The sequence below is a fragment of the Engraulis encrasicolus genome, chromosome 6, assembly GCF_034702125.1.
Source record: "Engraulis encrasicolus isolate BLACKSEA-1 chromosome 6, IST_EnEncr_1.0, whole genome shotgun sequence".
Classification (NCBI taxonomy): Eukaryota; Metazoa; Chordata; class Actinopteri; order Clupeiformes; family Engraulidae; genus Engraulis; species Engraulis encrasicolus.
This window is the reverse complement of record NC_085862.1, coordinates 8,285,160-8,302,763: the sequence shown is the minus strand read 5'-3', so window position 1 is coordinate 8,302,763 and position 17,604 is coordinate 8,285,160. Positions and strand designations below refer to the sequence as shown.

General features: G+C 44.6%; 1 protein-coding gene across 1 annotated transcript; it reads right to left on the bottom strand.

The window, feature by feature from the left end:
* Positions 1 to 1,963: 1,963 nt before the first annotated feature.
* si:ch211-1a19.3 (uncharacterized) lies at positions 1,964 to 17,162 on the bottom strand. The gene is made up of 5 exons (XM_063200538.1): positions 16,364 to 17,162; positions 10,027 to 10,123; positions 5,768 to 5,921; positions 3,790 to 3,938; positions 1,964 to 3,270 (listed from the first exon to the last, which is right to left on the bottom strand). Coding segments are annotated over exons 1-5 (726 nt in total). The 5' UTR covers positions 16,688 to 17,162; the 3' UTR covers positions 1,964 to 3,268.
* Positions 17,163 to 17,604: the final 442 nt, after the last annotated feature.

Below are 17,604 nucleotides of genomic sequence, written 5' to 3'. Positions count from 1 at the left end.
AGCAGTTAACATTGAGTCCTATGAGACCAGCTGGCGGCTAACTGGTCTCCTAGGACTCAATGTTAACTGCTAGCTTGGAGGTAAAATTTGCATCGCCAGAGAACAGTTGAAAGTAAAGGAGAAAGGTAAAACTCAATTATTTAACTCAAGGGGAGGTGTAATATGAGCTTATTTCCAAAAATGGTACCGTATCACTTTTCATTTTATGAAATGTTTTAAATTGTTTTCTCAGGACACATCCTCAAAATTGTGTGTGGACTGTAGCCTAGTATATAGCCTTGGTCGGAGCTTGAAAAAAAAACGAAAAAACAATCATCTGCTCAGTGCAGTGCTTCTGCTACCACCACAGCAAAGCTATCAATTATAAGTGATTTAAGAGCTGTTTCTTCATAGGAATTGCTTACTGCACCATTCCACAAACACACATGGGGATATCTGACATTCATACTTGAATACTTCAGACCAGACACACCCTGATACATTGCTGAAGATGGTTCAATCATCTGTTGTTCATTGGCAATGATGTTCATATCTCCCTTGGCAGGAAGAAAAACAGGCAATGGAAACAGGAGAGAGAGAGAGAGAGAGAGAGAGAGAGAGAGAGAGAGAGAGAGAGAGAGAGAGAGAGAGAGAGAGAGAGAGAGAGAGAGAGAGAGAGAGAGAGAGAGAGCAAAACAAGACACATTTTCTGTTTCTCTTCAAGTTTTAGAAATCTTTAATACAAAAACACATTCCCAGCAGAAGCTTATCAAACATTGATCTTTTAATAAAAGCCAAACATAATCTTAGTCATTATGCATTTTGGGTTTTTCATCAGTGAATTACCAGAAAATGTGTGTGAGAGGCTGGCTGTCATATTGCAGAGGGATCAAATGTAAAGTAATAATATACTGGGTTACACTTTATTTTAATGGTTCACTATTACAGTGGATCTACCACATTTAGTGTAGTGTAACAATATTTTAATACCATGTAACAGTGTAACACCATGTACAGTGTAACACATTTTGTACTTACATCAAGAGTTAGGGTTAGGGTTAGGGTTAGGGTTGGTACATGGTATTACACTGGTATTAAATATTGTTACACTGGTTATTACGCTGTACCTCATGTGGTAGATCCACTGTAATAGTGAAACATTAGAATAAAGTGTTACCCATGCAATGCACTGAAAAACAGACATAAATAAATACCAGGAAATATTACAAATCAAAGCAGACCTCTGCATAATAGCACTGAACACACCTGATCAGATTTTCACGTACTCAAAGCTTCTTTCTTTTAGTCCTGAAACACTTTTGTCCCCATTATTTCTTACTGCGAAATGTCTCTTACCAACATTTTTAAAAATCAGTATCAAAAATTCTCTATATTCTTCTTGTTCCAATGAATTGAAAAGATAAGGCTTTATATCACTTCCACATTTAACATTTCATATAACCTGATACATGATAAAACAACTAGGCCTAAGGAATGTACCACAGTTTAGAAGTGAAGTTGTTGAACACATGGTATTGCAAAGGACCAAAGGACCTAAAAAGAACATTCAAATAGACAAATAATATCCAAAATGTGCTTTATACTCATATCATCAAAGACATGGTACAACTTGATTGGCAATAGTGGAAGACTTTTGTTGTGAAATATCATCTAACAGATACCCTTAACACCCCTAGGATGCGTTTCTCAAAAGCGTTGTTGGTAGCCAGTTAGCAACTTTAGTAGTTGCTAATTGCAAATTTCATTGCAAACAACAAAGTTGCTAACATTGTTAGCAACTATGGCTTCGAGAAATGAACCCCTGTATAACATACCCCAAATTACTGTAGAGGGCCATATGTCTGTAAAGATTATCCTTCGTCCAGGCCATGTTATCCAAAGAGTTCAAATATGAGCAAAGAAGAAGTCAAGTTGCAAACAGATGAACTCTTTGTATAGTGGGCCATAAAATAAAAAAAATTAAAAAAAGGCGACACTGTAAATCTATATCTGTGAAGAGGCAGCATAACCCGGCTCTTGCATCTCCGCTCAGCAAAGCGGCTCCCAAGAGTCAGGTTAGAGCCTCTGCACATCTGCTCCAGCAAAATGCAGAGCACTCCATTCCATTGTTTTCATTCAATACAACTCCACACACTACCCACGCGCTAATGTCCGCAGATGTCGGCAGCCGATTAGGGACAAGTAATATTTTGTCAGAGCCACCCATTGTGATTATCCTTGCTCTGCTGTGGTCAAATTGTGTGCAGGGGGTAACCGAAATTGTCGGAAGTGAAAGTGCTCAGCAGTGCTGTCTGAACCGATATGCGGAGGCCGTTAGAGGCAGCAGCCTCCCATCCCCTCCCCTCCCCATCCTGTGGCATTGCTCCCCACCCCCATGGTTGTAATGTACAGTAACAGCAGAGATTCTTTACTTCTCTACTCTCTCTGGTAACAGCAGTGCGTCTGGTGCAGACTTTCTGGGCAGCCTGTACACGTCTGGGGCACAGGTCCTCTCCATCCCTCCCTCCACACGGAGAAATGGAGGAACTATTCTGCACCGTAAACCATTGCAAGCCAGTAAAACGTAAAAAAATTGCCATGCTGACTTAAGTTTGTAAGATAACTCAACTCAAGACGCAACTCAACTCAAGGCTTTTTCAACTTGAGTTAACTTACAAACAGCAGGGCAAGTTACTTTCTTATGTTTAACTGACTGCAAAGTTTTATAGTGTGGACCTAAGCTTGTCACACCAGCAGCTTTTTGCAGAACAATTATGCACTTAATTTTCAGTGTAATGCACCTTCAAATGTTAAATTTGGTGAGCTAGGGAGTACAAAATTATGCCTCCAGATACACAACTCCTTTTTCAGATAATTCTCATTAGCATTATTGAAATATTGTTCAAAATGTTACTTTTCAAAAGGGGTGCTCTCATGATTGCTGTGCACTGTACATACAATAACTGTTCTGCAAAAACGTGCGGATGCATCACACTAAGGTTCAGAGTAGTATTTCCATTTCTCAGCGTGTCCTCCCGGACAACAGTGTTGTACTCAAATATACACTGTAAAACATTGCAGCCAGTTAAACATAAAAAAACTAAGTTTCCCTGCCTAATATAAGTTTGTAAGTTAATTCAACTTGAGGGTTTCTCTAGTTTAATTAACTTACAAACTTAAGGCAGCAGGGCAACTTGGTTTTTCTACGTGTAACTGGCTGCAGTGTTTTACATTGTTATTATATCCAATCAGCAACTCCACAGCACAGCAACATCCATCTGTATCACCCTCCTGTAAGAGAACACAAAGGACTTTAGCTTTAGTACATAGTAGAGACACACAGGTATAGATACACATGTTCGTTCTCTCTCTCTCTCTCTCTCTCTCTCTCTCTCTTTCTCTCTCTCTCTCTCTCTCTCTCTCTCTCTCTCTCTCTCTCTCTCTCTCTCCCCTCTCTCCTCTCTCTCTCTCTCACACACACACACACACACACACACACACACACACACACACACACACACACACACACACACACACACACACACACACACAGGTGGTACGGTATGGTACATGTGTGTGTGTGGTATGTCTGTGGTATTACTTTACATGTTAAAAGTGACTACGATATGTGTTGTATGGTATGGTATGGTATGGTATGGTATGGTATGGTATGGTATGGTATGGTATGGTATGGTATGGTGTGTGTATGGTATGGTGTGTTTATGGTATGGTGTGTCATGGTGTGATATGGTGGGGCATGGTGTGTGTTATGTGAGGAGTGGTGTATTAAGTGAGGTGTGGCACGCTCACATGATGCCAGGGCGAGGAGGAGGGCGGGCAGTAGAGACAGGGCCATGATCAGGGGCGTGCCGTGGGCAGCCATTGGAGCGCTGTTGCCAGGAGACTGCTGCTGCTGATGATTGGAATCCTCCTTCAGGGCCTCATTCTGACACCTTGTACTGCAGAAACAAAACACAACATTCCATGTGATAAACAAGACATAACGCAATATTGATTTGTTGATTGATTGATTGATTGATTGATTGATTGATTGATTGGTTGATTGATTGATTGATTGATTGATTGATTGATTGATTGATTGATTGATTGATTGATTGATTGATTGATTGATTGATTGATTGATTGATTGATTGATTGATTGATTGATTGATTGATTGATTGATTGATTGGGTAGTTGAGGAATTGGTCAAAATTGTTAAGTCATGGACTGGACAAGCTTTTTCAGTCCTGACCTTAAGAATGAAATTTGTCACATCTACAAGTTCCAAAGTCCAGTTGCATACAACTTTGCTTTTTTGAAAGCGAGTCTTCACAAACAGACTGATTGATTCATTCAGGACCTTTTGGGTTGCAGGTTCAATCCCCACCCTTACCATCCCTTTCCTCCCTCCATGGCTGAAGTGCCCTTGAGCAAGGGACCTATCCCCACATTGTTTCAGGGGCCGTAACCAATACCATGTAATTAATTGCTTTGGATTGGAGGTGCATGATGGGGACTCACAGCTGTGTGTGCAGGTACTGCTTGCTGGTCTGTCAGGCTGTGGTGGTTAACTAAGCTGTATATCTTTTCATTGTCAAATGTGATTTGCATTTTTAGTCGGTCGTGTGAATGATGACTGGAAGTGTATGGTGTATGGTGGGGACTCACAGCTGTGTGTGCAGGTACTGCTTGCTGGTCTAGCAGGCAGTTTAATAAAGCTGCATACCGTATACGTGGGTTCTCAGTGTTTGTAAACACAATGTTATGAGGAGGGGCAAGACACTGGCAGCCAACCACGTGAGCTAATTTTTTGACCGACAGCGGTTTGCTACAATCAGAGGTTGAGTTAGGCACAGCTAGGTTCGTACAGGTGGGTTATAAACAAAATTTAGAAGCCATGTATATGTACGTTGTATGGTGTATGGTGGGGACTCACAGCTGTGTGTGCAGGCACTGCTTGCTGGTCTGACAGGCTGCGGTGGTTAATAAAGCTGCATATATGTAAGTGTATGGTGTATGGTATATGGTGTGTATGGTGTATGTTGTATGGTGTGTGGTGTATGGTGTAAGTAAGGTGTAATTTGAATGGTGTATGATGGGGACTCAGGTACTGCTTGCTGGTCTGGTAGCAGTGGTTAATAAAGCTGTATATATGTATGGTGTATGGTGTATGGTGTATGGTGTATGGTGTATGGTGTGTGGTGTATGGTGTGTGGTGTATGGCGATCACTCACAGCTGTGTGTGCAGGTACTGCTTGCTGTCTAGCAGGCTGCGGTGTTTAATAAAAGCTGTATATATATTGGTGTATGGTGTATGGGGTGTAAGGTGTAAGGTGTAAGGTGTAAGGTGCATGATGGGGACTCACAGCTGTGTGTGCAGGTACTGCTTGCTGGTTACCGTGGTTAGTAAGGTGTGAGGTGCATTATGGCTACTCACAGCTGTGTGTGCAGGTACTAGCTACCGTGGTTAGTAAGGTGTGAGGTGCATTATGGGTACTCACAGCTGTGTGTGCAGGTACTAGCTACCGTGGTTAGTAAGGTGTGAGGTGCATTATGGGTACTCACAGCTGTGTGTGCAGGTACTACTTGCAGGCTACCGTGGTTAGTAAGGTGTGAGGTGCATTATGGGTACTCACAGCTGTGTGTGCAGGTACTACTTGCAGGCTACCGTGGTTAGTAGGGTGTGAGGTGCATTATGGGTACTCACAGCTGTGTGTGCAGGTACTGCTTGCTGGTCTGGCAGGCGGCGGTGGCTAGTAAAGTGTGAGGTGCATTATGGGGACTTACAGCTGTGTGTGCAGGTACTGCTTGCTGGTCTGGCAGGCGGCGGTGGTCTTCTCGGCCGCCTTCTGCATGCTCACGGCGGCGCTCCTCAACGCCTCGCAGGACTCCAGCTCATGCAGCTTCCCGGTCAAGTTGCTGTGCAGCCACTCAATCTCCTCTAGAAACACAAACATTACAGAATATCATGAATTAAAAGGATGAATGAATGGATGGATGGATGGATGGATGGATGGATGGATGGATGGATGGATGAATGAATGAACCAGAAAAGCGCCCAGAGAGGTGGACAGAAACACACACCGCGAACATACAAATGAAAAAGAAACAAACAAATGTACACATGACCACATAACCTCCTTGGCAGAGGTAATGAATGGATGAATGGATGAATGAATGAATGAATGAATGAATGAATGAATGAATGAATGACTGATTTTTTTCCCCTCACCCCATCATTACTTCTTCATGAACATTGTGTGATTAATAAGGTTATCGGCATGAGGGCAAAGGTCCTCAAAGGTCTTTGAGTAAAAGCTTACAAGACAGGGCCCTGCATCAGATGTGTATTTTGCCATCCTCACAACAGATTACAGAGATGAAACCTTTTCATCTGATATATAAAAAAACAAGATGTCTCGCCCAACAAGGCCATCCGTCTCGCTTTAGCCACTGTTCATGCTATGCTAGTTTGGAGTAAATCGCGAAATCATAGAATTCCACCATCAGTCATCATCAGATGTCAATTTAGACATTTTAAACTTGCAAGAATCACAACATAGTTTTGTCACAGCTCAATGAAGTCCTTCACCTGTTACTGTAGACTCTCTCAATTGCCTAAATATGGGTCAAAGATGCTTTTTTGGGCTCAGACGTCAGGTGGCGCAACAATATAATGCCCATAAATTAATCAGTAATTAAATTGATATGCTGCAATAAATGTGTTTCTTAAAATCCCATACAGTAGTGGCACTGGCTGTCGTTGCGCCAGTTACTGATATACAGTATTAATCCAATCATATTTCCCTGCATTCTAATAGACCTGCAAAGTAACATTATCAAAATGTGCCCTGTTTCCATTTAAAAAAAAACTAATGGAAACTAAGCAAGGGGTTTCACATTGTGGTCGCTGTCAAACTGACTACGCTGGGGAAAAGTTCAAGAGCCTGGGTCGTTTTTTTTTAAAGACCCATTTCTCATCTTCTATCATCTTCTATCAGTTGTTTTTGTGATCATCATTGCCTGCTAGGGACTAATCTTTGATGGGCATCTTCACGCTGGAGCCGGGGGGCCTAGGGGAGGGTTTTGAGTTTCGACTGGAGGTGTTGATATTTGTGACGTCAATTCACAAGTTTATTGGAGTTCAATGATTCTCCCTATGCCTGAACTGCACTGTTTTCCTGTGGTTTTAGCCATGTAACTTAACTTTGAGATTTTCCCTCCTTGTTTGTCTGATATTTTTTTGGCATATTAAAGGCCTAATTAAAGTTGAAACTGTCCAAACCTATAACTAGATCATAGGTAGATCACACAACATACAATAATAATAACACAGCTGTGGTTACAAAGTTATCATAACATAACAAAGACCATGACAAAAGCCTTGTATCACATGTAAATCTCCCTGGTTTTACTGTGGCCAATAAAATGCAGGGTAGGTGGGATAATGCTTTGGGCATTTACTGTAAAAAAAAAAAAAAGAAAGAAAAAAAAAATCCCATGGGACCATAAAGGTACATGCGCCACATGTGATTAGGTTGCTATAGCGACCATATGACATCTGAGTGTGGTGCTGCAGCTTTCACGCCGGACCGGCGACGATTTCCATAAAGTATCCACTTATAAGGCGATGTCTGGCATTCCTTATCAAGCAGAGCTCTGGGGCGAGGTCCCCTGACTGACGTACTGGGGCTAATTTTGGCATTTGGCTGGCAGCGATTCAGGTTGACTCATGTTTACACAATTTCCATCAACATCATCATCATCAACATCTTCATCATCCTCACACAGAGCCCAGAGAGTTTCTCAAGGAATTAGGAAAAACATGGTGCTCTGTGGACCCTTTTCTCTCAGGATATCCCCAGATAACGGGCTCAGATAACATCTTAAGCTAACGTTTATGAACACATCTTAAGCTAACATTTACGAACATGATTCACTAATCTTCCCAAGAACCACAACAACATGGCTCAGACCCCAGGCTAGGCCAAGCCTCCTTTGTAACCCATCCAACATCCAGTCACCTCCTGACAAGCCCTGACCCCCACCCCTCCCAGTCAGGTAACATACACAGCCAACATTCTAAGCTTGCATTCCAACATTCCAGCACCTAGCAAGCATCACTACAAGCTCGACACCTAATGCTAAATTTCCATCAGTTTAGCTGCGTGGTGGCGCTGGTTTTGGCAGCAGAAGCTGTTACAGTGTACAGCACTGGCCTGGGTGTCACAACCATGTCCTCAACCGGGCTGGACTGGCCATCTGGCAAGACAGGCATTTCCCGGTGGGCCCTGCACCCTCGTGGGCCCCTATTTTCAGAAATGTAAAAAAAAAAATTACAAATTTCTTTTTTACATTTCTGAAAATAGGGGCCCACGAGGGTGCGGGGCCCACCGGTGAATAAGTTCTGCACCGTTAGCTCTGAGGGGCAACTTTAAGCCAAAAGTGCCTGGGCCCTGTTTCTCCCCTAGTCCAGTCATGTCCTCAGCCACTGATTTTCCTATCAGCCGAGTTCAGAGCCGCTCCACTTCCTGTAGCCATTACGTTGGTGAGAGATGGGTATGGAGAGAGGGGGAAGTTTCCCCTCCATATCAGCCGTTCAGATCTACGTGCCCCCGAAAGAATGGGTGTACAGTAGGCTAAAGTGGGATCAGAGGCTTCAGTTCACTTCAATGGCTGAATGTCAAGGGGCCTGTACCTGTAAGGGTTTACATTTTCATGTGGTGTGAACGTGAACAAAAGCTGTGCTGTTTGCTCCACAATTGAAACTGTTTACTTTCAGGCTTTAGCTCACTCTGTCAGTATCCCTCAGCACAAAATAATGAAATGAGAATTATGATGGGTTTAACATGGCCTACACCAGGGTTAAATGGGGATTTGGATGAGGGCCTGAATTGAAGGAGGCACTCTCATTAGTTTTGAAACTTTGCATAGAAGTGAGAGAAACCAACAGGGTTTTAAAGTGGTGGTTTTAATATGTATCGAGGCGTAACTCTTGATTTATCTCTTCCCTCAAGTAGGCTACTGAGTCATTAGTCAAAACAATGTGAACATTGTGTGGACTAAATGAAGTGAGAGTCAGTCATATCGTCCAAGATGGCTAAGCCCACCAGCTCTAAAGAGAAGGACCTCACACTGCAAATGAACACCAATGCAATGCCGCTTGTGGTCCGGAAGTTACATTTAAATCCTGAACTGGGACAATATAAGACATTTGGCAGCGGGTTTGTCCATATTAATTTTTGAAGCAGTTTTTATTTGAAAAAATATGTTGGATTATCATTAGATTGAAACGCTGGAAGACTAGGTTAAGAAGAGTTGGAAGAAGAGTTTTTCTATATGCACACGTATTCAGACACGCACACACACACACACACACACACACACACACACACACACACACACACACACACACACACACACACACACACACACACACACACACACACACACACACACACACACACACACACACACACACACACACACACACACACACACACCCCTTAAAAAGAAATAGCTATGCATGTGTGTATGTATTTGAACAAACCTGTAAAGGGAAGTTACATAACTGGTGCGCTCAGCAGCACTAAGAGTGTTACTTGGTGTTTACAAGCCCCCGTTCATAATATAAACGCATTTTAAAATGTATTCCGTCGTATTTGTTTTTCTCCCCGGTAAAGTTTCCATGGTTACATAGTTGGGGAAAAAAGCATCTAAGAATACCAGCAGTGAGCAAGGCAAGTCCTCCTCTCCCACTAGCCAATGAGTGCTGAGCAGGAGAGGGAACAGTGTTGCCAGACTGGCAGGTTTCCCACCCAATTCGGGTTGCTTAGGATGGCCATCTGCAGGTAAAAAATGGTAAAAATGACATTTGGGCGGGCTTTTCTGAGGATTTACGGCCATAAAATCAACAGAATTTAGTTCAAATTGGGCAGGATTTAATGCTTCCAGGTGGGTTTTGAGCATTTTTTTGGGCTGGAAATCATCAGTCTCATCTGGCAACCCTGAGCAAGAGCAGGGAGTTCTGACGGAGATTTTCCTACCTTTCTGCAGGGAGATGTGCGCAGTGAGGTTTGCCTCAGTGGCCTTATGCGCTTCAATCTCATTTTCCAGCGTCGTAATGTTTGCGCTCAACAGGGCCTGCAAGAGAGGAGGGAGGAAAAATAACACAATGCTGTCATTGAGCGACTAATCAAAACACACAGGCTAAAAAACTCATAGTGTGTGCCCGTGTTTGTGTGTGTGTGTGTGTGTGTGTGTGTGTGTGTGTGTGTGTGTGTGTGTGTGTGTGTGTGTGTGTGTGTGTGTGTGTGTGTGTGTGTGTGTGTGTGTGTGTGTGTGTGTGTGTGTGTGTGTGTGTGTGTGTGTGTGTGTGTGTGCGTTCCTGTGTGTTTGTATGCCTGTAGCCTATTCCCAGGAGCCTGAGGTGACTTCAAGTGTGTTTGTAACCAGCGAGCGACCAGACCAGGCCATGCCAAGCAGCACAGCACAGCGTACCACAGCGGGCCGTATCGCATCGTATCGCATATTTGATTCTGAGAGAGAGCAGGCATGTTCTCGGGCACCTCCAGATATGGAGTTGAGGACCACCTAGCATCCCTCAGCACAAAATAATAAAATGAGAATTATGCTGAGTTTAACATGGCCTAAACCAGAGTTACAGTAAATGGGGATTTGGATGAGGGACTAAATTAAAGAGGGAACTCTCATTAGTTTTCAAACTTTGTTGCATAGAAGTTAGAAAAAGCTAAAGGCTTTTAGTTAGCGGGGCCATATCGTATCGCATATTTGATTCTGAGAGAGAGCAGGCATGTTTTTGGGCACCTCCAGATATGGAGTTGTGGACCACCTAGTATCCCTCAGCACAAAATAATAACATGAGAATTATGCTGGGTTGAACATGGCCTAATCCAGAGTTAAATGTGGATTCGGATGAGGGCCTAAATTAAAGAGGGCTGGCGCTCTCATTAGTTTTCAAACTTTGCATAGAAGTTAATAACTGTATTTGTATATGAAGTTGCGATTTTGGCTATGATTATGCCTCTTTTAAAAGTCGCTTTGGTTATAAAGCGTCTGCCGAATGCAATGTAATGTAATGTAATGTAATGTAGAAGTTAGAAAAAGCGAAAGGGTTTTAGTTAGCGGGGCCATATCGCATATTTGATTCTGAGAGAGTGCAGGCATGTTCCTGGCCACCTCCCGATATGGTGCTGAGGACCACCTTAGAAAATAACACTCTTTGAGCGTAATGCTCCGTGGGCATATTTGTACATGTTTACGTAAGGGTGCAATATCATCGGCACGCGTGAGTGTGTGTGTGTGTATGTGTGTGTGTATTTGTGTCGGCCGGGAGGGGGTGAAGCCTGAGCCTGAGCCTGAGCCTGGCTCTGTGTGTGTGTGTGTGTGTGTGTGTGTGTGTGTGTGTGTGTGTGTGTGTGTGTGTGTGTGTGTGTGTGTGTGTGCTGTGTGTGTGTGTGTGTGTGTGTGTGTGTGTGTGTGTGTGTGTGTGTTTGTGTCTGCCGGGAGGGGGTGAAGCCTGAGCCTGAGCCTGGCTCTGTGTGTGTGTGTGTGTGTGTGTGTGTGTGTGTGTGTGTGTGTGTGTGTGTGTGTGTGTGTGTGTGTGTGTGTGTGTGTGTGTGTGTGTGTGTGCGCGCGCGCATGCATGTGAACCATGCAGGTCTCAGGGGAAAGAAGGACACGTGTTCCTCCAAAACCTCCGCTACCTTTTCCAGGAAGTGACCCGCTTCCACTAGTCACCTCATCCTCCACCTCCCCCTCCCTCACCCCTACCTCCTCCTCCACCTCCTCCCCTACCTCTTCCCCCACCTCCTCCAACTCCCCCTCCCCCACCTCCTCCTCCTCCACCTCCTCCCCCTCCACCTCCACCTCCTCCACCACTCCTGTTGTTTGCAGTGGTGGTTTTAGGAAATCTAAGGCCCTGAGCAAAAAAAAACAATTTTGAAGCCCCGCTACATCAGTTCCTTCTCTTTTTTTTTATTCAGAATGAATAAAAAGAAAAAAAGAAGAAACTGAGTGCGATCTATTTCCCTATATTGTCTGACTACTTCAGAGATACACCAACCATAAGGACGAGTAGGGTGTGTTGAAGATAACTTTAAAGGCAGGAAAATGAATACCGCAATGTGATGACTGGACGAAGCCCTGGGCAATTGCCTGACCTTGCTCAATGCAAAACCCGCCTGCACTGTAGCATTGCAAGCCAGTTAAACGTAAAAACATAAGTTCCTCTGCTGCTCTAAGTTTCTAAGTTAGCTTAATTGAAGGCTTAACTCAACTTGAGGCTTTCTCCAGTTGAGTTGACTTACAAACTTAAGGCAGCAGGGCAACTTACTTTTTTATGTTTAACTGGCTGAAATGTTTTACAGTGTATGATTGTTGTGTCCACTTCAGCTGAGCCGAGCTGCTTTTAATATCTGTCACGATTTGATTGGGCCTGGATTTGCATGCAGCCTTTGTGTGGTCGACTGAATCACCTGCACGGGTCAGTAAATCTTTAAGTGAGTGGCGAACAAGCGGATTTCTGTCACCACGCACTGATATGTGGTCCTCCATGACAGCCAAAAGATGTTTCCATTGTTATTATGTCTCATAGTATATTTTCTTCTTCAGATTCATTACATTACATTACATTACACTTAGCTGATGCTTTTTATCCAAAATCACTTACAGCTATTTAGATACAGCCTACAGGTTATATTGATTACAGTCCCTCGAACAATGTGGGGTTAGGTGCCTTGCTCATGGGCACTTCAGCCATGGTAGGAGGTGTAGGGAGAGGTAAGGGTGGGATTTGAACCGGCAAACCCTTTGATGTTAAGTCCACCCACCTAACCACTATGCCACGGCTGACCCACACTCATTCATAACAGTGAGTCGAATTTGTGGTAATGATCTTCTAGTGCTCATACTAAGTGTTGAGTTCACACTGCAAGATTAGTTGTGCTCAAACCACAAGGTCCAAGGACAGCGGACCAGTAATATTGGGTAGCAAGGTAGAGTCATAGTCAAGGCTTTAAATCACGGTAACACCAGCCAATCGGCCAAATGCTGGTGAAATTTCAGTTTGCTCGTAGAAAAAGGTCAACTTATTAGCCACTTTGAGCCATTAATGAGAGTGGGAAAAGGGACAGCTGTCCCAGGCCCAGGGACAGAAGGGGCCCAGAATTGGGTTCTTATTACATTGTATTTATTGGGTGGGGGGGCCTTGCTCCCATTTCCTGGGCCCAGCCAAAGCTGTCAGTGGCCCTGTGTGTGTGTGTGTGTGTGTGTGTGTGTGTGTGTGTGTGTGTGTGTGTGTGTGTGTGTGTGTGTGTGTGTGATTGTGTTTGTGTGTGTGTGTGTGTGTGTGTGTGTGTGTGTGTGTGTGTGTGTGTGTGTGTGTGTGTGTGTGTGTGTGTGTGTGTGTGTGTGTGTGTGTAATCAGAATTCCAGCTTCATGGCATTGGGCCTGGAACCAACACTGTGCTGTACTCACAGTGAGAGATCTGGGCCAGATTATACACACCCTCACAGGTATGGACATTATCCCAGAAAAATGTCAATAAGGTCTAATTGAACTGAACAGTTGTTTTCTCTTAGACCACTGTAGGTATGGGTTACTGTCACTCTGATTTAGATTTATATTGTTTACGGTTAATTTCCTACAACCTTAAGTCTATTTGTACTCAGCCCCTTAAGACACAGCGTTATACATTCGCTGTTACCAGAATGGCAATGACCAATGACCAAGTTGTAGTGCATTACTAAAGGCCCTGTGTTATGTAAGGGTTAACGTTCGGCGAGAAGGTTGCTACCGTGGAATAGCAGCACGACAGAGAGAATCTTTAGACCCCGACGCGGAGCGGAGGGGTCTTGTTCTCTCTGGAGTGCTGCTATTCCACAAAGCGACCGACTCGCCGAAAGTTAACCCGCTTATTATATGGATATACTTAAATGATTCACACATGGCGGGGACATTTCTTTAGGCCTATTTAATGTTAAGTCTATTATAGTTTTTAATGTCAAAAGATTGTTGCTGCGCAAAACAAAACAGTGCCGTTGTGGAACACCGCTAGGCAGCTAGGTAGCCAGGACAACAGGTGTTGTCTATCACAGCAGCTGAGTAGAGTCTTGTTGAAAAGTCGCTTTAGCAGTGAAAAGTCTTGTTGCCATTGACAGCGGTCTGTTATAGACCAACCCGTCCGTTATCGAAAAATAACAGACGTGCGAACGTTGGGGAGCCCCGTTGAATGGAGCATTCGACCGATGACGTCACACCATATAATAAGTCATAATAATGTAGATCTATGGTAGTTAACTTTTCAATGGCTATTACAGAATTCCACCGGTGGAACTGCATGCATTATGGGGCTACACCACTGTAGGCAGGGAGGCCGACAGAGAAGGACAAAGGGGTCACTTGTCCCGGGCTCAGGGAGAGAGGGGGCCCAAAATTGGATCCCCATTACATTGTATGTATTGAGTTTGGGGCCCTTTCAGATGTCTTTGTCCCGGGCCCAGCCAAAGCTGTCAGCGGCCCTGACTGTAGGTATGAGAAACTGTAACTGATTTAGTTTTGAAATGTTGTACATGTTTGATTTGCTACAGCCTTAAATCTGTTTGGTACTTAACTAAGTCGAGTCTCACATTTCTCATATTTTGCAGTCATTGTGAAACTATTGCCTCAAAATCATTATCCAGTACTAGTGTTGGTATTTGGGCATTGGAGTGCCAGCAGCACGTCATATATTAGGCATGACTCAGACCGTAGCGTTGCCAAGACGATTTGCCAAAATAGTTTTAGTTGAGAGTGAGACACCAATATTTTTCACGTTTTGCAGAGCAGTCATGGAAGGATCCAGAACAGACGTAGCCTTGTGCTTGGTTGTCATGAGGTGCCACACCTACTGTCTGTACACTGGGGGGGAGGGGGGGTCGGGTCAATAGATTCACTCTGGGTGGTAACTGAACTCAACTCAACTCAACTCAACTGAACTGAGAATCCCCTCTACTGTCATAGTGCTGAGACATGAACTGAGAAGTTTCTGTTTAGCATTTTAGAAACTGAAAGTGAGTCAGCTATATTTGAGAAAGAGAGATAGAGGGGAAATTGAAAGTTAAAAGAAGAGGATCCTGTTGAAGCCTGCTTGGCTGTTTAAGATTACCTGAGGACACGGAGTGAGTGGGAAAGAGAGAGTGGGAGGCAAACAAATATTTCAAAATAAAATCCTCAGACGATACAGGAAAGCACATCTCGTTATCGGGAATGCCTACATGTAAACACACACCGCAAGAAATGGCCAAACATTTCTTGGATACAAACATGTACTCAAAGGCATGTACACAAATAGGGCCATTCAGAGAGAACTACCCGAGTTTGAGTACACACATCCTCCACACTCTCCCTGAATAAGTCACAGAGCAGTGCAAGAGCAGTGTCAGGCTAGTCCTTTGAGGGAAGAAGAGGTATCAGGATAGGCCAGGGAAGGGAAAACGAGGGTGAGAGGTTACCCCAGCTAAAGACGATGGGGCAACAGGTAGGGGTGTAAATAATCATCAAAATGTATTGATGTATCGCAATATAGTAATCTGACAATTGAATCGAATCGCATCGTATTATGGGGCATTCTTAAGTATAGAAAATAATCAAATGTCTGGCCCCTGTCCAATGCCCTAGCTCCATAACATAATAGAAGTGGAAAAGTAGGTTACCGGTAATTGGAAAAAAAAATCGAATCGAATCATATTGTATCGTGTTGTGGGGCATTCGTAAGTATCTAAAATAATCGCATTGTGTCGAATAATAAAATATCGATATTGAATCGTATCGTCATGGAGGCTGTGATTTACACACCCCTAACAACAGGCCTGGGCGTATCCCACAGAGGGAGAGCAGGAGATAACAGCATAAACCGTCAGTGTCAAGAGGAAGATAAAAGGTTCTAGACCCGGGGTGGGGAGGGAACCTACGTATGTCTCGAGGGTGGTTTACAGCCCTTGAGCCTGTCTTATCCGGCCCCCGATGTTATTTTAAAGTTATGCAGTGTCATAGGAAAGATGGCATGTTTTGTGAAGGAATCTTAGAAATTACATTTGCACTATAATTAAGTTATATTTCAGGATACCTAGTGAAGGTGGGGTCTATTATAAAGGTTCCCACATTCAATACAGACCTAATGTGCAGGGTGAAATCCTGATTTGTGTTCATAATACGGCCCTTGGGGGGACTTTATACAATTTTAAGCGGCCCTTGAATGAAAATGATTCCCCCACCCCTCTTCTAGAACACTCTATAGACCATTCTAGAACCCTACTCAAGAGGGAGATAAAAGGTGAGAACATTCTATGGAGAATTCTAGAACACTCTTGAATCCTACTCACATTCTCCTGGTGGCACTCGTCCAGGGTCACGTTGAGCTGCGCCAGCTTCTCCCTGTGCGCGTCCACCTGGGCCTGCAGCCTGGTCTGGTTGTCCCAGCCCTGGCGCACCAGCGCCTCCAGGGCCTGCCGGTCCTCGTTCCAGATGACCTTTGCCCCCTCGTGCTTCTCGTTGAGGGCCTGCAGCTCCTGGCGGCAGTGGCTGATGCCCTTCATCTGCGGGGAGGTGGCCCACACCACGATGATGATGAGGGAGATGATGGACCACACCGCCAGGCAGGCGATCACCACGTTGCGCGTGGTCTGGGAGGACTTGGAGCTGGCCATCTCTCTCTTTCTCTCTCTCTCTGTCTCAACTCACTCACTAAGCTGGGGCTCTGGGCCGGGCAGGCTTAAGTTAGGTTGACCTGGGTCGGGTCCGGTCCGGTCGGGTCCGGTTAAGTCGGCTTGGCTTGTCTTGAATCAGAAAGGGTCGAGTCAACTTGGCTTGGCTTGACTTTGCTTGGGTTGGATCCGGTCCAGTCAGCCTGGTTTGTATTGGGTATCGGCTTAGCTTGAGTCGGGTCCGTGTCGGGTCTTTGGAAACTGCTGATCAATCGGTCCAAAGAAAAAATCCCCTAGGCAGTCAAAGGGAACTGAATCCAATCTTGTGTCCCACGCTGTGTTTATGTGTATGTATGCCTATACACGTGTGTATGTTTGTGTGGGGGATGATGAGTAAGTAAATGTGTGTAATGTAATATGTGAGGAGTCAGAGGAGTTGCGTGGTGTAGCGTCGTGTGGTGTGTCGGTGTGTGAAATGCGTCTTGTTGCGAGTGGGCTTCCCCTAAAACTCTCTGGCTGAGCAAGGCAGGAAAGGGGTGTGGCCGTGCCCTGAAAGGGGTGTGGCCGTGCCCTGAAAGGGGTGTGGCCGTGCCCTGCCCCTACTGATGCAGGGAGGAGAGAGGAGGAGAGGAAACCTGCTGCTATGCTGTGCTCTGCACAGAAGGCGTGTGTGTGTGTGTGTGAGAGAGAGGGGGGTAGTGTGTGTGTGTCTAGGGTGGGGACTGGGAACAAGTGGAAGGAATGAGTTGGGGGACTGAGAGAGAGAGAGACGGAGAAAGTGAGTGGGGACGGTGCGTGAGAGAGAGAGAGAGAGAGAGAGAGAGAGAGAGAGAGAGAGAGAGAGAGAGAGAGAGAGAGAGAGAGAGAGAGAGAGAGAGAGAGAGAGAGAGAGAGAGAGAGAGAGAGCAAAAGGGAAAGAC